Here is a 21,004-nt window from a genome sequence, read left to right as displayed (position 1 = left end):
CATTGATCATTTAATCCTATTTTACATCTCACATTGATCATATAATCTGATTTAGTGATGCCCATTGATCCCGAATCCTATTGGCCGTCTCTGTCTTCCACTGCGGTGACTTATTGTTTATGACAGCTGACCCAGAGCTGGGGACACTGTGACAGACACAACGGGACAAGATGTGATCTCAGTGAGACTGCTTTTGTAATCACCAACAAATGCTGTATGATGAAGATATATATTTTTTTAAAGTTCTTTTTTAATTTTTTTTATTTAAGTCCAGAAGTTCTGTCACACAAATGTGCACTGCAATAGCACCAGCCTATACCAGTTGGCATCACTGGATAGGATTATTGTATCTGCTTACTCTTTATGTTGAAATGCTTTTCCTTGCACTTGTGCATTAAATTAAGGTTAGATGCTTGTTTTTGTTGGAGGATTTTTGGGGGGATTTTGACTGAATTAGGCCAGGAGTGACCATTTAGATTTGAGCCAGAATGAATGTTAGGGTGTGTTTTTTAGATCCAAATTTCTGTGTAATTTCCAGGCTGAGGTTGTAGCTATGCTTCATACCAGAGCTCTGAAATGATTTTATTTCCACTGGAATAGATTCAATAATCGAGGAAACATTTCCCTCAATCGAACTCCTGCAGTGGAACACGATTTAAAATCTGAAGGATGTCAGGATGATGTTGTGAGGAGGTTGTCTCTGCAGACTTATAATACACATATTTCATTTGTACTGTGTTTTGCCCTCACTACACTAGCCACTGTTCATTCTGCTGTGTTTTATCCAGCCTGTGTGCTCTTAAATACTTTATGGAATTTGTACTAGCAGCATTAGCAGTGAACTAGTTCCTTCTTGATCACCGTTCTCTACTCCATCCTCACTGACTGTAGAAACAAATGGAGTTCTGTGCTCAAACATATAAACACACATTCACACAGAACACAGTGTCCATTGGCTTCGAACACATCCCTGTCTGTGAGTAGTACGAAAACTTTGAATAAAGATAGACTGGCAGTGCAGAGTCTCTTTTATACTCCCTTTCTCCTAGGATCAATACTCCTTGTATTGAGAGAAAAAGGGAACATTACTGAACGCATAGAGGATCCACGCAGAGATGTCAGGAATAGGGTACATGCAAGCAAAAACACTGTCACTTTTATCATTTTCATGTTATTTTTTATGGAGAGTAATCATCATTAAGAAGTGTTAAACTAGAGCTTTTTCCCACTCTTTCCACGTATATTTTTTGCATGAATTAATTATTATTCAAAATGACCTGGTGGCATCAAAATAACACAAGAAAGATCAGTCTTATTGCTGTAATATTAATTTTAGTTCTGTTTAATAACAAGAGAAACACTCCTCACACTCCTTGAACAGAGGTCATTTGTACCAATTCAATGAAGAGGTGCATTGACAATGCAGCAATTATAATATTTTCTTTATTTGGAATGGTGACAAAGTCGTCAATCAGTTCAGCGCACCTCTGGTGGCGCATCACTAATGTCTCTTTTAGAGAAGTCTTCCGGTAGCCTACTTGTGCATGTTACCTCACATTAAACTTTGAGAAGTCTCTTCCACAGTAGAGCTGCTGAGGGCTCTCCCAGGGCTCTGAATCATTCAGATGAGTGCTGCACGCCACGCTTGCAGAACACTCCTGCAAGCAGGGAGCAAATGTTGTACTTACTCTCAATATAAACACATCTAGTACACATGCAAAATGTCTATGTGCATACATACATATGCATACTTTATCAAATATGCACACATTGTATGTAGATGCTGGTTTCTCTCTCTCTCTCTCTCTCTCTCTCTCTCTCTCTCTCTCTCTCTCTCTCTCTCAATCTCTCTCTCTTTATATCTTGCTATGACCTTTGTCTAAGGTCTCATACTAATCCTTTCTGAGCTCTGACACTGTGCACTCAGCAAGATGATCACCCTGTGTTCATAGTCCAATTTCTTCATAAATTACCATGACAAAAAATATTTTTGGCTTTTCTAACTACATTGCAGTAGTGTAACAATATCCTAGACCACAGGTGTGTCATGCAAGCCACAATTGTTTCTGGGGGTGGGGGAGGGGGGTAGAAGAAAAATGATTTTTTTTTCTTTTTTTTGCATTTGGAATTTAATCCACTGTTTTTATATAATCAAAGGAACATGGGGTATTATTTCTCAGTCAGTCTGAAAAGTCTTTGAATAAATACAACTAAATTATGAGAAATGTATCCAATTATCATAACTGCTTAATATGTTTTCATTTATCAAATCACTTCCTTAATCTCCCTTGAGTTTCACCACCTCTTAAATCCTGTCACTCTAAAGTAAAAAAGCTTACCTGCTGCTGTGAATCGATCTTATGCAGCAACTTTTGGACTAAATAGACTACAGGGAGGGCGGTCTGGGGGTCGGGAGGTTGAGGTGTATTGCATTATATTTCAATGCAATTGAATGAGCATGATGCCTTTGCTAAACCAGGCAGTGGACAAACTAACCACATCATGTCATGTCATCAGCACTTTGAATAATTTGTCATTTGAAGCAGCACCTCCTATTTGCTTTCTTGTGTAATTTATTTAATTCTACTTTGAGACGTATAGACAGTGTCAGATTTTTTTTGAAAAATTATATAATTATATCGTTATTGCCGCTCTATAATTAGTCAGTTGCAGCACATGTAGACCTTTTCCTTGGCAGAAATGATATCACTGATGGCTCAAGGTTCTTTAATTGGCCCACCTAAATGGAACAAAGCCATCACTGACAGACACTAAGTAGTTCAGGGAATGGGTAAATATAGCAGGTGTATGGACAAAAATGAAATATTTTGGATATTATGATCTTTTATTTTATTAATCAAATTCAAGCTGAAGGGGTTATGGTTCTTTGAGCTATAGGAATATGGTTGAAAACACTCATATAGATGTTGTTTACAGCCTTTGGAATGTAAAAGTGGGGAGTCTGAGCTTAGACGGCTTATTAACAATAAGTAATAAGCCTGTTAATTACTAAAGTAACAAAAGAGCACAGGGGGTAATCCTGGGCTGTTTAATACTTAACACACACTTACACAAACAAGAACATTTGTGCCGACATACCAAACACACACACACACACACACACACACACACACACACACACACACACACACACACACACACACACACACACACACTAAAGCTTAGTTTAATCTGAAGCTGGAAGACCCCTCTTCCTGGTCCTGTAGTGATGATGTTGAGTGAATGTTCCTGTACTGGGTTAGGTTTGTTTGACTGAATCATATAACAAAAAAAACCCATCTGTTCCATCTTTGGATCATTAACAAACCTTTTGCATCATACATAGAATGTATATGATTAAGTACATACCCTAAAGGTAAATAAAACTGTGTTTTGGTGGAGGCTGTAACCATTTGGGCTGATTTCCAGATTTTTTGTATATTGTTACCCCATATTCATGTCATGAGTTTTGCAAATAAGTACAATTTTAAATAAAGATTGAAGTTGATGAATAACTTCTCTCTCTCTCTCTCTCTTGAGACACCATAGTGTTTTTCGGTAATCTAATTATAGTCAGTATTCTGAAATTGGATGATGAGCATCATCATCTTTGCGTCACGATATTGAGACAATATTGAAAACTTCAGACTGGACTTGACTGAGGGCCACTCCTAGCTGCAGTGGTAATCAAAATAATGCATCCCACTAGCCTTTGAGTTACTTTTATATCTTGACGATGTTGCTAAGAAGGTTTACAACTCAGCTTGTTAAAATAATATCTTTAAAATAGCATGTTCATCCATGTGTGTATGCATTATATCCTGCAATTGCTCTGCCAAACAAACACACTCGTGCTTTTAACAACACATCAATATTTGCATCCAGAGGCACTTTCCTAGCACAGCACGTGGAGTTGGCAAGCACATTCAGCAGATAAATGCAGCCATAGTGCAAGGGATAAACACATTCACATGCTGGCACACTCAGACAAGCCATATTATTAGAAAACACAGAGAGATAGAGGGACAGGCACAGAGAGAAAATGTCCTCTAACTGTTCCACTTAGTGCCTGAGCTTCACTCAGGGGGCTGAAACGGGAACCCTATTTAGACAGATGGGGGTGGAAAGAAGAGAGAGGGAGAAGTATGTGTGAAGATAATAGGGTGTGTACTTCTATTCCTTGTGTGCATGTGTCTGTCTTCTTGCTCAAAGTAAGTAGAGGGAGAAATTAATGATGTGGTTCTAAAGAAAGCACATGCTGCTTTAAACAAAGACTAAACTGACTAAAAACATGCAGAAAGAAAAACAAAACGCTTTCATATAAGGGGGTAACAACTCCATTTTGTCACAGTTTAGACCAATATTTGTAAAATTAATCTTACGTACGCCATTTTAAAGATTTTTCTGAGAAACAAACAGGTATAATCCACTTAACCCCATTGTTTTCCACTAAATGTAACCTGGTTCAACACCGTTAAACAGATTTGGGGCACTGTAGAGACTTACAGATTTATGATAACGGACTTCATAACCAGAATTTACAAACATTACATACCATGTTTTAAGCATCATAGCCATGTTTATTTCCACTCCTAGAACTCAGCAGAATCCTTTGTTTTCCATGTAATAACTGAGCCTACTCATGAGTGTCCCCTCATAGCCAGCCATCTGCTGCTCAGTGTCAGATTCAAGTCCACCCGGCAGCCAGCTGACCTGTAGCACTGCTGCAGGGCATTGCCTGGAGTATCTGATGTACCTGAAAACCTGCACACTGGGTGACAGACTGGCTGGCAAGCAGACAGATTGCCTCTCCTATTAGGGGAAAGCATAAGGAAAATTTGCCCCAGTGCTTCACTCTGGGGAAGCCCTCAGATGTGTTTGTGTGGGTGTGAGCATGTCTGTGGGTGTGTGTGTGTGTGTGTGTGTGTGTGTGTGTGTGTGTGTGTGTTGCCTTGGGCAGATGAATGCAGACATTGTTTGATAGCAGTGGGCTGGAAGAGGAGAGCCTGTGCCAACAGCAACTGAGGAGGAGGAGGAGGAGAAGAGAGAGAGAGAGAGAGAGAGAAAAGGAACAGGGGTGGGAGGAAGGAGGGGAGAGGAGATTTGTAACTGGGTCGGGGTAATCAGGAAGATTCATGGGGGGTTGGGTTGGATAGAAAAGGCTGGAAAAAGAGCACCCAAGGTGGATCGCACTCAGCATGAAAATGGGGAACTCTGGGTGAATCCACTGCAGGGGAGGATGACATAGGATATTCTGGGAGAGATGCCTCAAAAGCATTGGCTTAGTAAGAGACACAATGAGAATCTGTTTAAAAGCTCTCCTTTTTATCATGCCAACATGCAATGCTCCACCAACATGGCTAATCTGCTGATTTGCACGTGTTTCATCAGTGCATTGTGACACTTCAATTATTTCAAACATATATTTAGACGTATATTAAAATATCTATAGCACAATCAATACAAGGCAACACATTAGGGCTATGAACAGCTTTCCCACTAGTTAGTAAACAGTTCATTGTTCTAAATACCCGTAGAAACTATCGCCAAGGTAATCACTAACAGCATAGTTAATCCTAAAGAAACGTAGTGTTGATTTCATGAGTGGTTAAACACCCCCCCCCCCCCCCCCACACACACATACACACACACACACACACACTTAGGCTGATAGGATGACAGTTAGAAATGTTGTCATGGTCAGCAGACACCTGGTCCTGTGTGTCCATATGGAAGAGAGTTTGGACCATATGTCCTATATGTCTGAGCTGTGTGTGTTGTGTGTGTGTGTGTGTGTGTGTGTGTGTGTGTGTGTGTGTGTGTGTGTGTGTGTGTGTGTGTGTGTGTGTGTGTGCACGCGCTAGTATGTGTATGTGTGTTTGCGTGTCACAGCACTGAAACCTTTTTTCTGAATCCATATCCAAGCTTAGGCCTTTGTTCATACTGTTTATCAGCAGGTCTTGTACTTGACTCCTTTAATTCATCTGACACACTTCATTCATATACATGTACACACTTACTGGATACAGCCATGCAGACAGAGCTAAACAAAGTAATTCATTTTGATATATCTGTAATATCAAGCAACTATCTGCACAAAATGTTACATTATTCCCTACCTCTACATCTACCAAGGAAAACATTTTTTTATTAAATCAAAACTGGTGCCACCATTCACTTGTTAGATTTCCCCCATCTTGTTTAAACAAAATAAAATTCCAACAAGTATGCCGCATGCTATACAGTATAATGAGCCATTACACTGTGTCTCATGACTCACTGCAAAAACTCACAAATAAACATTGAATTCAGGTCTCATCCGTCTTAATTCATCAGTGTGCATGCATCGCTAGTTATTCAATAAAACATGAGGCGTACAGTTATTGCACATACATTCAGGCAGGGATGCAATCAGTGTACAGTATGTAGGGCTTATAAATTGATGAATAGGAAAGAGCAAAAAGTGCGTTGGTGACAGGGAAGGTAGAGGAAGAGAGGAGGAAGAGGATGGGGGAGGGAGTGGAGGACAGACACTGGCGCCCCGCCAACGTTGACGAAAGCTGCTTATCCCTCCCAGTTGCCATGGATACAGAAAGGAGCAGCACACAGCATGTGTGTTAGAGAGAAAGAGAGAGAGAGAGAGAGAGAGAGAGAGAGAAATAGAGGGAGGGGAGTGAGGGAGGCAGAGAGAGAAAACCAGCAGGCAGACGTTTGAGCAAGTCAGAGTGGGAGTGAAAGAGCACCAGACAGAAGGGTGGAGAGAGAGAGAGTGAGTGAGGGTGAGTGCATGTGTGGTCAGAAAGAGAAGGACAGAAGGGCAGTTAGAGCGCTCGGGGGAGACGATAGAGTGGGACGATAGAGTGCTAGATAATGGAGGTGCAGTCGGAGTGTGTGGAGCCGCCTGTGGCCCCTCAGTGTGACCCCCAGCCCACAGGGAAGATCAACAAAGCTGCCTTCAAACTGTTCGGAAAGCGTCGCACTGGCTCCAGTATGGCCAGCTTCTTCTCCTCCTTCAGAAACAAAGGGGCTACGAACAGCAATGGGAATTCTGACAATGGGAACTCTTTGAATGGAAATGGATCGGCAGCATCGGTGGAGCTTGTCAGGAGCAAAACCCACGACGGACTAACGAGTTCTAACGACACCGATGGACAGAGAGGGGAGGGGCTTCCCAGCCTGGAGGCAGGACCGGTGAGATCTCTCAGCAAATCACTGAGTTTCTTCTCCCTACTCCGGCGTGGAAGTTTCAGATCAAGTGAAAATGGAGGGGCGGGGCTTGTCAGAAGAGGGAGAGGCTTAAAGGGGTTTTTCAGCAGCATGCGATGGAGACGCAAGGAAAAAACAAACGAGGTAGAAGGGGAAGAAGTGGAGGGGAAGCAAAGTAAGGATGGGGATACTGCTGACTCTGAAAAGGTGAAGGATATTATGCTCACCCTTGAACCCCCTCCCCATCATCAACAAGAGGATTGTGGGAATGCAGAGGCAGAACATACTCTTGAGACTCCCACTACCAGTGTTACCATGACACCTCCACACTCTGTTGCCATGCCAGGGACATCTGGTGAGCCAGACTCCCCTTTTCCTTACACACCCACTGACTCACCCCTCCACCCTCCCATACAAAAAGCCAAAGCATCAATCTCCAGCCTCACCCCCTCCCTTGCTACACCACCTTTGGATCGGTGCAGCACAGGTGACCCACCCTCAGAGCCTTCGGTGGAACGACTCTGCTCCCTCCTCTTCACTGATGTCACTTCGCTGAAAAGCTTTGATTCACTGACGGGCTGTGGGGACATTATTGCTGATGCAGAGGACGAGGGGCCAACAGGGAATGGGGGAAGTGGCACCAGCAGCAGCAGCAGTGGTGGTGGAGGAGGGGGGGCTGTGGGTGCAAGTGTTGGGAGAGTTGTTGGTATCACAAGTGCATCGTCACGTTGTTCCCCTTCCAGAACCACTTTATCTTCGCAGCTGACCCAGCCCATGTTCTCTGTTTGCCCAAGCTCAGTGCCTTCCTCCCTCCCAGCCCGGGCCAGAGTACCGCCTCCACCCCAGCAGCACCCAGCTGGTAGCGGAGTGGTAGCCTACATGGGTGGAGGGGAAGAAATGGCAAGTCCAGAGGGGGTGGATGATGCAGACATGCAGGGGCTCTGGCACATGCTTCCCTCTACAGGTGATAACTCCCCAGCCCTGCCTCGGTCCCACCAACCTCCCTCTTCCACCCCGACTTCTACTTATCCCCCTCGTGCCACCTCCAACCTTGCCAGCAGCCACCTGCCCTCCGCCTCCAGGAGTGCAGACCGGAAGCTACCCAAGGTGAAAGCACTTGGGCTCAGTAAGATTCCAGTAGTTGGTGGAGCAGGGAGCCGGGCAGCAAAGCCAACAATCCCTCATGCGCATGTCCGTCATCCAACATCTCCTGGTGATAAAGAGCCTCTTAGTGATGAAGGCTACTGGGACACACCCTCAGCAACACCCACAGCAACACCCGATGAGAGCGGGGTGCAGCATAACCAGAGCATGGCGTTATCTCGAGACAGCTGCTCTGGAGACCATCTGTACGACCTCTACAATGAGGATGAAGGGGAGGATGAAAGAGACGGAAGTCTAAACAGTACTCCCTCTCCATCCACTGAATACAAACTGAGCCCCACCAACCAAACCATTTCTCCGTCCTCCTCCTCTTCCTCTTTCAGGTCAATGAAAGGAAGCACCAGCCTTCCACGGGAATCAAAGATCCCAGTGAGCTCCCGACAAACCCCTCCCCCCCACTCTGCAAGCCAGTCTGCCCTCTCCTCGGTTCTAGAGGCCGAATCCCCTCAGCCAGTGACCGAACCACCACCCCCTGCTCGCACCAGAATCCCTGTTTCCAAGGTGCCGGTGCGTCGATCAGGGGGAAAACCTGGCGACCAAAACAGAGGACCTGCAAACAAGAAGTAATTCCTGTCAAACAGGTTTTGCTTACCAACTTATGGACTTGAGTCTACATCCCTTCAGTGATGTTTATGCAGAGCCAAAAGTTTTCCCAGACCAAGAAAAATGTGGAGCTGTAGAGTTAACAGCCTATAAATTCCTCTCCAATCTTTAAAGCTCTCATTCCTTAGTGTTTTGGCTTGTGACAGGGTGGAATAGAATAAGTGGTTTTGTTCACTTGAGAAAGTCACGAGGAGACTCCAAAAAGCTGGGTTATAACTTCACAGCTTTCACTGGAACTTTGGAAGTTGACTCTTGACAATCCATGGACAAATTTTGCCTTGTAACTTTCCTGGAATAAAACTCTCAACCTGCTGAGAGTTTGACAGTTCACGACTGCACACTGCAAGAAAAACAGAAGCAGAGCACCTTTTTGTCTCTTACATTTTTTCTTATGGAATACCATATGGCAGAACACAATTTTCTCCAAAGGACCTAATCTAATCAAAGATTTGTTTTCCCTGAGTTTTTCATCTTGTCTAATCTGTAACAAATTACCTCCTAATCCTTTTATCTTAGAGCCAAAGTATAAAGAAAAAACCCTAGTTATCATTTCGCAGCATCTCAACAGTATCTGCAGCCTGGAATAACCGACCTGTTTTTGTTTGGCTGTATCTATGTTTTGCTTTTTGAAGATGGTCTTCTTCTGACCGCACACTTTATTAAGCTGTATGTGCAAATGTACAAAAGAACTCTTAAATGATTATTAAACAGTTTTATTTCTTACCTACTTTGCAACTAAAAAGGTGGAAGAATTGGACCCAGTTTTCTTTTCTTAAGATGGACGTTTTTTCTCTGTTCTGGCCGATTACTTTTTTTATGAATGGACTACGTTTGGCTTCAGCCTGTTGCATATGGATCTCTAGAATATCCACAGCATCACACAAAGTACATCCGTGGGATGTCAATCTCTGGGATTTACAACTCTTCAGTAACCAATGGAAACCTACCAAACTATCGCAATACCCAGCCAGGAGGGATCCCTTGCACTGATGCTTCAATACAAACAAAAACACGAACAACGCTCGCATACAAAATGCAACACAATCACAACACACAAATCACAATACTGTGCATGCAGTGCCACATAGGCACAAAGGTCAGGGAACATCAAGTAATGCTGAATGATTTAGTTACACACACTGTTCAACCTTTGGCACTGTCTTTGTAGCTACACTGGATGTTTTTCTTCTCCAATGACACACGCACAAAAACCTTCTTTTTTTCTCAAGGTTCCTTTCTTCTTCATGGATTTCATTCTGTTTTTATGGGGTTCTTTTTCCTTAAACTGTGATCACACACCAGCTTCTTAATACTCTGCTTTCTTTTATGTTTTTACTAACATGCTGTATAGGATGGATTACAAGGTGGATGTCAGCCAGTTTTAGAGAACCAGAATATGCCTGCAAGTGTTTTTAAAATAGGCTGTGACCCAAAAAAAAAGACAAGGAAATTCAGTCAGGGTTTGAGATAAGTAAAAGACTTTTGAGTCACACAATTAACTATTATTTTGGCTCTTGTACTGATAAACACTTAATTCTAGGAATCACCACAGTTGTGTATGAATATGAATGTAGCCTGACATTATGTAGATCATTGGTCGGCATATATTTGTCTGTGATGGTCTGTTGTCCTTCTTTGTCCCTCTTTTGTGGGGGAGTTTGTTTTCTAGGACCCATGTGCTCTGAAAAAAACTGAAGACAAACTACTGCACAGTGATGCAGACTTGCAAAGCACCACTTGTTGTAAGAATGAGTGGGTGTATAGTCTTAAAAGGCCTTTGTCAGTAAATCAGTGAGACAAGTTACAGGGAGCAGAATGTTCCCTATCCTTCAGTTAAAGAGAGTGGTTTTCAAAGAGCATGACATTCGAGATGATGCAAGTTTTCTCTAAGGCTAACCACAGGAGCATTGACACATGAGGGTCATATTAGTTCATGATAGCCTCCCATTTCATTTAGAATATGATGATTGATTCACAACACTGCTCGGGGTACAGATATCTATTTAGCCTCCTGATGGTATAGGGTTGGACAGGATATGGGGTAACCTGAAGCCAGGTCTGTCATTAGTGTCTGTCATGGCACACACTAAGGGCATGCTAAAGGTTATTTGGGGAGAAGAGGTTGATGTTTTCTCTGCCTACACTGTTGTTATGATTTATAATGATTAATTTCATTACCCTCTAGTAGAAATGATAATGAAAGGGATGGTTGCATAATGTAACTTGTAATTTAAATCAGCAACAATCTGAACCTTTAAAGTATTTCTGGGAATATGTTTAATGCTTTTTTTAAAGCAGTGGTAATGCTTGTGGATTGTAGACCAAACAGTTGCCTAAAGAGTCCAAAATTTACATTTTACTCTGTAGGAGACAACACACTGGTAAAGGAGAGGTAATTCTGCATTTCATGTTTATCAGATTGTGTTTAAGTATTGAAACTTCCTTGGTTGATGGTCCATATGCCACAATGTTGTGTGTCTAAATAGAGCTAGAGTCCACTTTTTTCAAAATAAGAGATAGAAGAGTTAAAATGAGAGTTGAACCTTTGGGTACAAGGCATACTGTATGCAGAATAGTGACATCAGCCACAGAGGTCACGACACTGCCCCCTGGCTCAGTTCCTTTTGTTTCTTTTCCAGACCGACTCTTTCTATTGTTTGGGTCTTTATTAAATCATCTGCTGCAATGGAAAGCACATTATATTTTCCTTGTTTTTTTTTTTTTTTTTACCGTATGTCTGTTCACAGTGTGAAGTCTTTCCACTTTTCATATTTAATGAATAAAACTGTGTTTGCGCTGACAGATGAGCTTCTGACTTTTTTAACCACATTTACTCAGCATCCATACACTTCAAGATCAGACACTGGGTGTACTTGTATAATAAGAGCAACAAAAGATAGATTTCTCTCCTTGACTCCCCTCCTCCATCTTTTCAACCCCACATCCCAGTGGCTTAAATCCCCATGGAGTTGGCTGGGTGGGAGTGGGAGAGATGGGGAGAAACAGGAGTGCTTTTGTTGACATGCAGTGTGTGGCACTGTGGTTGTGGCTTTGCACTCTGAGAGACGCCTGGCTTGGAAGTAATAGGTTATCAATATATTTTATTGACTGCTGATTGATGAAAGCCTGATGAATGTGTTATTGTCTGCTGTTAGAGCCTAGTGGGAAACAACATGTAGAGACTTGAGAACCAATATGATGACAAAGGCAGGCATCTGATGCATAGCTGATGCACGTGGAAATGGAGCCTGTGTGTGTGTGTGTGTGTGTGTGTGTGTCCTGAATTTAGATGAAAGGGAGGTTCCCATCATTTTGAGGAAAACACATGTTGCCACAAAAAAGCCTATATTTGTGTTGTGGTGTGCATGAGCATGTATGTGTTGTAGTAGGAGGATTTGGTGCAGTGCGAATCCCCTTTGTAATGGTGCAGCAAACCCCCCACCCTCCCTACACAGCTCTCTTTCTGCATGCTGAGGTTTATGTAAAAGCATTACGTAAGACAATAACACACACTCCTACCAGCCCCACCAGATCAAAGCTAGGGATGCTGACCGGGAGAGCGTTGCCGTTCTGGTGCACACGAGCACATGTGGTGGCTGATCTCATCATTAGTCTGCTGCTGCTGTGTACTGGATGTGGACACTCATCCTCAATGTGAGCCATGTTTTTGTGCGTGTGTGCCCGTTTGTTTGCTGCATAATCTAGTAGAAGTGCATGACAGAGGGTTTAGTATGTGATGGACAACAAAGGTATCTGAGGAGAATTCTGGGAGAGTGTGGAAGAAACTAAATGTGAAGAAGATGTACGGTGTTTTTGTCACGGCTTGGCTGAATTCACTGCTTTTAAATCAAGCTAGCTTATAGGCCTAACTATTGATAAACTGCCACAATAGCAATAATTGTGTAATGGTTTACTAATGTATTAGAGCAACACAAGCACAAAGAGATATTCTGTTCAGCAAACAATCTCGGCAATGTCATTTAAAGCAGTATCTGTTGAATAGAATGGTTGTTTAATTCAGCTAACATTAGCCACCAGCCACTATAGCAGTTTTATTACTAATAGCTGAAGCTTCTTTTTAAGACAATGGGTGTGCTGTCTTTGAAAAGCAGAATTGTCTTACTTGAAACAGGATGGTATGAGACCTTATAGCCTACAGCTTAAGTTTTGGCGTCTTTTTTCTCTGTGATGCTACTAGCTAGTTTTCATTTCTGTCTTTTACCAGTCATTCTAACAAGATATAACTTGCTACTGACATTTATTTTGTCAATATTCTAAGCTAAATTGGTATCTACTGTAATTATAGAACCACAAAGAGCACATTTAAGCTTATTAGAGAAAGTCATTAGCTAACAACAAACAAGTTGCACACAGAAAAATGACTCCTAGGCCTGTAAGTGTGATGGAACTATAGCTCTATTAGCATCTTTTAGCTGTTTTCTTAAGAGCTAAAACATAATACTTAAGATTTCAGAGATGTTTTTTGTCCTTATTGCAAATTAAAAATATTTGCCTCTAACATGTAATATAAACCCCAAGAACGCTATACATTTACGCTTTTAGAAACACTGCTGAAAAATAGTGACATTTCCAAAATCTTTCAATATGCAAGATAGGGTTACCTTGCCATGATGAACGTGCGTGTGTGTTTGTGATGAAGCCCTCAGCACAATTCAAAAGCTGTACCCCACATTTTGCATGGCAGCTTCTCCATAGTGGTTCCCATAGTAACTCCACTAGGTCAACCAATGAAAAGAGGGGGCTGGGCTGGGCAAAGGAGGATGTGAGAGTATGGGGGGGGGGGGTTCCTGAGACACAGTGTGTGAGGTGACGTTATTTTGGTTGATCTGTTGAAAGATGTATAGTAATAAAACACACACATTAAAAAGAGAAATGCAGTGCTAGTGATCATATTCTCCATCAGCACTCTGACCTTTAGCACACTTACTCTAAACACATCAATTCCACTTGTAAAGGTGCCACTCGGTAGCACTGCTTTACACCTCTCCAACCTCATGGGAAGTTCTTCCACAACCATTTTACCGCTCTGTGCACTCCCCCCCCCCCCCCCCTCCCTCTGTTGATGTTTATGTTTAGTCCACTATCTTTCCTCACTTCCCTCACTCTCTTTCAGTCGTATGATGCTGCAGTTCCTTTCAGGGCACTACGTGTTATCCACCTAATTCATCAGCAGACAAGCTTCTCTTTATGACACCATGACAACAAGAGCATGCAGTGCAATGTGATGCCATGTGAAGATCTAACCCTGCTGAAAGTCAAATAGGAAAATCCATTTTGTAAGAGTTCAGCAGGAGGATAAACAAGCATGCATTCTTTTACAGTGACATGTTCTTTGAAAAACTCCAATAAAAAATTTAGTTTTTTCAAAACTGAATGGGAGCTTGTTAGGAAAATAGATTTGGAGTCATGAGATGAGGGATGAAAGAAACTTCCTCAAAGGCTTGGAACACTGTACAACGGCTTGATTTAAGCACAATATCACTTGTTAAAATTTGAGATGCACAACAGTCCTGATTCCCAAATGCCACAGTTAAACTCTTAAACCGTATTACCATATAGAATCATGGGAAACTCCCCCCTGAAAACTGTGTCATTTTGGCTGTCATTTTCAATGGAAACAACGCTGGAAAATTCATTAGAAAGGGGGCTGGCTTCAACGTACACTATACATAGCTGTGTATGCATGGGCAGAGGGCTATAGAATTCTCTTTCTAAAGCGTCTTCTGGTTGGTTGGCTTGTCAGGTCATATTACTCTGCCCACTGAAGACTGAAGCTGTACCTGTTACCAAAAAGTGACCTGCATGTGGCAAGAAATGAAACCAGTTTATAGCTGAGCTTATGTTTCATGATATAACTGATGGTGACATCAATGTTTGATCATAGATTATCTATGAGTTCTGAACAGCATGAAGTCAGGGACACAGAAAATGAACAGAAAATGTATTTAATTTAGATCACAGCCAGAACTATTTTACAAATTTCTTACTCATTCATAGTCAAATATTTTACAACAGTTCTTCTCATGGCTTTAGGATGATTTCAATCAATGTTACAGTTTTAAACATATTTTGAACCTGTGCACACCTTCATAGGGCACCACAGGAATGAGACCTTAAACCTGGAAGTGAGTTAGCATTTGAGCGCCATGGCGTCTATCCTCTCAAACTCAATGAGGATTTTGAATGTGTTTGTGTTTGGACACCTGAAATAAGGTCTGTGGTCAGCACAAGCTTAAGAGATGTTCACATTTTGTTAGACGACATAAACTACGTTAGGTAACACCCCCACTTGTGAATTTTGAAGTTTTTACGCGTCCTTACAAAGGCAGTTGCTAATAAGTGGCTAATTGAGACTACAGTGGTTGTCGACACAAACGCCAGGAACTCTCTAACTAGTCCGCCTTACAGCCTCTAGTCGTGTTTTTCAGTGCTCTTGCAAACTCTTGTAGATTCATCAATATATATATATATACACATATATATATATATTTTATATTTCATGACTTAAATCATCCGTCTTATTATGCCATGTATAAACTGCTCATTACCCCAGGTAGTTTTTAAATTGATACAATACAGGCATATTGCCTACATGTATGTGTGCAACATGCCAAAATGAAATCACATGTCACAGTTGGCTCCTCTGCTCACCTGCCTTCACTCAGTTACTCAGTACTTTTCCACTCACCCTGCCAGCCACACCTGCCCAATCAGCCAACTCTACTCACCTGTGCACACAGCTGCCTCCCATGTCCTTCAGTATTTCAAAGTGACTGCACAATCTGACAGTATACAGGCCCTTCTATACGTGATGTATACTGTTATTACCTACTGTTCAGTAGGCTGATATTTGTTCCTACTTCGTCTGATTCATTCAGTGTGGAAGTGGCTTCATAAGCCCTCCTCATGTTATTGACACTCCAACTCAGACGTGATATACATGATGGCTCAGTAAATAACACAAAACTTCACATTCCATGTAAAAAACAAATAACCTAACATTTGAAAGTTAATTGAACCAGCTGCATCCATCCTCATTTTTATTTTTTTTATTCTGGTTTGTTTTGAATTGGAGGCACATGTGAAGTGATGTTTTACATTTAATTTTGCACAGCATTGTGGGTGTTAAAATACAATTCATTTCCCTGAAAGGATACATTCAACCAACACTGCACAAAACCAGGAAGCTAGTATCCATCCTGAAATGTTCAGTCTTCTGAGGTGGACCCAAAAAATGCCTACTGAATGGCCATGAGGGTTCAGTCTACTGAAACCTCCTTACCGAAAAGTACGCACTGCATACTGAACTGTGGCTTTTCGAAAAGGGCCCCTGCCAGATCGTTCTATTGCTTCATGCAAGACTTTCCAGCATTCATCCATGGATCGGTCTCCCTGTCTCTGACCTGTCTTCCCTCTGTCCACTGTAGGATTGTTTGTTATTACAGACTGCCTTCCTGCTGCCAAACCTGCTGCCTACCTGACCACGTCCTCAGTTTGCTTCCCCAACGGTAAGGCTGCCAATATCATGCAGCCTTATAGAAAAAAAAAAACAAGAAAAACTTCAGGGCACTCTCTCAAAAAAAAAAAAAGACGAAGTCTTTATTGTCATAGCATGGTGAAGTTAACCTTCAAAACACACTTCGATGTATTTTGGCATCAAACCTTAATCAGGAAGTCAAACAAACAGATGCTTGTCTGATCATATAGTAAGGTCATTTTATGATTTAATTCAGTAGATATCTAAACTACTATTTTAAGGTCAAAAGTTACACGTTGTTTTAAAGGTAGTTGTATCCGCATAAATCAAATCATGAGTTAAAGCATTATTTGATTTGTATTTCACACCTTACTTTGAAAATTAAACAGGCATTCGAGGATAATGCTGAAACAACAGAGACAGGGAGATGTCATTTCTGTTTTTCATATAGCCTACTAAAAGTTGACTTAATACAGTTGGGCATATGCACACAATAATACACACCAATGTGCCCAGATGACATATTTTTGTTTGGCGTCTTGAAAATGAAACAGAAAATAAAAAGTCAACAGCAGTCACACATTCCTCATTCCTCCACAGTTCCAGTCCTCATTTATTATTGTGGAGCCTGAATATCCACAGTGATAAATGTGTACATTTTATCTTTCACCATCTCCTTGACTGTGTAATTGAGGGAATTGATACCGTCTTTTTCCATTTGCCATTGGGTGTTGTACAATTTATCGGGATTTCTTTGATTTGGCTCATTGTGCAAGTCTCTCAGATGTTTAATCATCTTATACCTCCCTATTATCAAGTTAGGCCGAGAAATTTTCATTGCACGGAATAAAATCCGATTATATATATCATCATCTTCAGCACTCCAACCCCAGTAAGTGTTGGAGAAGCCATTAATTCTCAAGAATTGCTCTTTTGACATTGAATGAACCCCACCAAAGAATGTACTGTATGGTAATAGGAAGTCATACTTGTCCATGGCTACAGCCAAGTGTCTGGGAGAATCAAAACATCGGTAGAGATTACGGTCGTCCATAGGAACCAGATCGACGTCAGAGAAGACGAAGCAATCGTAATCATATTCCTTCAGCGCTTCAACATAGCCTGCATTCATCAGTTTTGCCCGGTTGAACACTCCTTCTCCGTCCTGGTTGATGACATACACACCATAGTCCACCTGCTGTCGCATCAGTATAGGATGGAGGTAATACAGCCAGTGCTTCAGGTGGTCATGGCGATTTCGGAATGGGATGATGATTGCCACCTAAACAGACAATTTGCTTAATTATACATGAAGAAAGTCATGTACAATTTAATTTATTTTTGTCCTTTTAAACAGCATTCCTTGCAAGTACCTTTTCTGAATGATTTCATTTTCTATCAAAGAAACAATAAACTGCTGTTTGCTGCCATCAAGTGGTAACCTGTGGCGTTGACGAATGAAGCCAATGCAGAAGTGCATAAAACTGCTTTTCCTCAGGTGTCCGCTTGTTGATTGCTGAATCCAGCAAAGTTGATAACTCATCGTCTTTGCAGGCTGGATGTAACTATTTGTCAAGAAGCATCATCAGTGACATCATCACTGAAAACCATAATAATGCAAGTGCCCTGTTTACTGCTGTTGACAGGCTAACAAATCATCCTGTGTCTGTAGCAGCTGAACTTTATTCATCCAGGGCCTGTAATTAATTTCTCACCTTCTTTACTGAAAAAAATTAGAAAATTTGACAAGCTGTCAGTACCTCAATATCAGGAGTAGAATGTGCTGTGCCAATTTATAACCAATTTCAAAACCATGACACAATTTAATCTGATCAATCATTAAAACCTGGAGGACATTATTCAACTACAAAATTCCTCCTCCTGCTTTCTTGATATTCTGGCAAACAGACGTGGCACCAGATCTGTTACAGATGGTAAACTTGTCTCTTCCCAAAGGCCTTAAAACAGCAGTCATCAAGCAACTATTTAAAAAAAACAAAACAATCTAGGCAAGTCAGTAATGAACAATTACAGGTTTATATCAAATCTCAATTTTTAGGTAAAATAATGGAAAAGTCTGTTTTTCAACAGTTAAATAAATTCTTGACATTGAACAACTGTTTCGATGTCTCCCAGTCAGGTTTTCGACCACATCCCAGCACTGTAACAGCTCTGGTTAAGGTATTTAATGATATCTGTTAAACACAGTGGCAGAACTTCAGTCTTAGTTCGACACCATTTACCACAATATATATTCCACTGGAAAAGTGGATGGGAGTTTCTTGCACAGTACTGAAGTCTTACCTAATGGACAGGGAATTATTTGTCTCTTTATTTTACTTTTAAATCTGGCAACAACACAATTGAAAAGTTATTGTTCCTTTTAATTCTGTTGGTTAAAATTGTATACTTTGTTTAATTTGTCCATTTATTGATTTGTCTTTCCTTTCATCCACCTACCTTCTGTTGGGCGATACAGTCAAGCGGCATAAACCTGCCTCCCATTTGAAGACCAGAACCAACGTCCTCTCTCACCTGTTCCAATGTCCGTTCATTATCAAACTCTACACGGAGGGCGCCAACAAGATTTGGAGGGGTATCAGGGCATAGTCCAATAGTCTTGTTCTCAGGGGCTGGTGTCTGGGTCTTCTCTTGGACAGCATTGGGGGCTTCACTCTTCACAGAGACTTCATTACCAATGGAGGCTTCATTTTCTTTTGCAGCATTATTCTCCATCGAGGCATCACTCTCTTTGGAAGCTTCAGTCACCATGGAGGCTTCAATCTTTTTGGAGTCATTACTCTGAAATTCCCTTACCCGTGTCTCCTGTTTGTCTAACAGCCCGGAAAAGCTGTTGTTTCCATGAGCCTTAAAATGCTGGTTAGTTAAAACATCCATATTCCTGCTTTTCTTGTATAGAAAAAGGGCATAACATGCCGTACTTATGAAAGCAAAAAGGGACACAATTTTAAAGAGTCTCCAAAGCATTTTTGAAACCCTGAAGGTCAACGCTGTAACAGGTCTTGTGCAGGAATTCGACCTGCATTACTCTCTAAATGTCAAAAGTGTTCCACACACAGGAGTTGCCAGACAGGTTTTATTTGAGTGGCTTCCTTGTTGACTTCAGCTGACCGAAATGGGCCATAATCAACTGTATTTATTTATCTATCATTGGTTTGTTTTACTGTCACCCAGACTGGTTCTGCATTTTGGTGTGTTTGACGACGTATTAAACATTTGTGGATTATTTTCTATATTATATCTGCTATAATGTTAATGATAGTTAGATTTTTTTTTTTAAATCTTCATTGTACAACATTTACAGGTTGCTTTAATATACAGTAAGCTAACTGGTCTGAGAAAAAAAACGTTAAAACTACAATAACACTCAAGGCAATGAAAAAACTCCTCATTTGCTGTCTACTAAAGCCCTCTACTGGTGTGTCATTGTACTTGTTGAATGTGCTGAACGAGTGTGCAGAATGTGGTACTCCCTTGCTAAGAGAAACATGATAAAGCATACCTCATCATGCAGTGAATTTCTGAAATAGAAAGACCTTGATAAGTATCCTTTACTGCAGTTGACTTCCTATATAGTACACATAGGAACCAATCAGGGTTCCCAAATTCAGCTTCTCTTACTAACAGTAGTAGGTCACTACCTTTAACTTCAAGTGCGGGACAACTTTGCCAGTCCTCTGTTGTTTAATCTAGCACTGGAGCCATCAGCATAAGGCAGCAAACTGCAGATTTTTCTGCTGGACCCCCATCACCCCTCCCTCCACTTCTCTCATTAATCAACTGCTTCAGATAGCTTCTCTGGCTATTCAGTTCATTTGAGTAGAGCATATTTATTTTTGTTAACAAAAAAATTGGATCAATTTTTCCTTGAATCTCCTCCCTTTGAAATTGCCAAGCAACAGCAATGTAGGGTTTTCTGTGACTTTAAATCGGATGCTCTTATTCAAGAACACATTTTGTATTCAATTGGACAAGTTTAAAAAACACATTGACTTTAGGAGGTATTTGCCACTCTTTCTCATAGGGCACATAAATGCTAATAAACTGGTTTCACCCGCTTTCCAGGTTTATCTGTTTGTTTCAAAAAATTGCAGTAAAGCTTCAGTAAACATTCAATAATATTGTTTGGGGGTATAAAACTTAACAAATGTCCAAGGCTCATTTATCAAATCCAAGAAACACAGAGGTTTATACCTCCCAGTTTTCCAATATTATATTTGACAGCTAATGACAGAGCCTTAATTTATTGGCAAGACCAGTTCCCCAAAAACAAGTGTGCTCCACGATAGACCGACACTCAAGTGGCTGCAGTTGGACTGTCAAGTAGTCAGAAACAGTACCCTTTCTTGTTTTCCACAAAAGATTATTCATTAAGTATGGTCTTTTTACCTGCTCTTTTGTAATGTTAAAAGACAAAGAGTAAGGTCTTTTACCTGCTTTTTGTAAAGTGTCTCGAGATAACACTTGTTATGAGTTGACGCTATACAAATAAAAATGTATTGATTGATTAAA

General features: G+C 41.2%; 2 protein-coding genes across 2 annotated transcripts; one reads left to right on the top strand and one right to left on the bottom strand.

Annotated features, from left to right (window-relative positions):
• The first annotated feature begins 6,571 nt into the window (after nt 1-6,571).
• Nucleotides 6,572-11,775, top strand: amer2 (APC membrane recruitment protein 2). Its single transcript, XM_061064308.1, has one exon. The coding sequence runs from the start codon at nt 6,871-6,873 to the stop codon at nt 8,935-8,937; it is 2,067 nt and encodes a 688-aa protein (XP_060920291.1). The 5' UTR covers nt 6,572-6,870; the 3' UTR covers nt 8,938-11,775.
• A 5,291-nt stretch (nt 11,776-17,066) lies between these two features.
• On the bottom strand, nt 17,067-19,658 carry LOC132994138 (beta-1,4-galactosyltransferase 2-like). Its single transcript, XM_061064309.1, has 2 exons — nt 18,932-19,658; nt 17,067-17,753 (listed from the first exon to the last, which is right to left on the bottom strand). The coding sequence occupies exons 1-2, from the start codon at nt 19,457-19,459 to the stop codon at nt 17,088-17,090; spliced, it is 1,194 nt and encodes a 397-aa protein (XP_060920292.1). The 5' UTR covers nt 19,460-19,658; the 3' UTR covers nt 17,067-17,087.
• Nucleotides 19,659-21,004: the final 1,346 nt, after the last annotated feature.

The sequence above is a fragment of the Labrus mixtus genome, chromosome 19 (assembly GCF_963584025.1).
Source record: "Labrus mixtus chromosome 19, fLabMix1.1, whole genome shotgun sequence".
NCBI lineage: Eukaryota > Metazoa > Chordata > Actinopteri > Labriformes > Labridae > Labrus > Labrus mixtus.
Note: the sequence above shows the minus strand (reverse complement) of the source record. Positions and strands in the feature narration are given on the sequence as shown.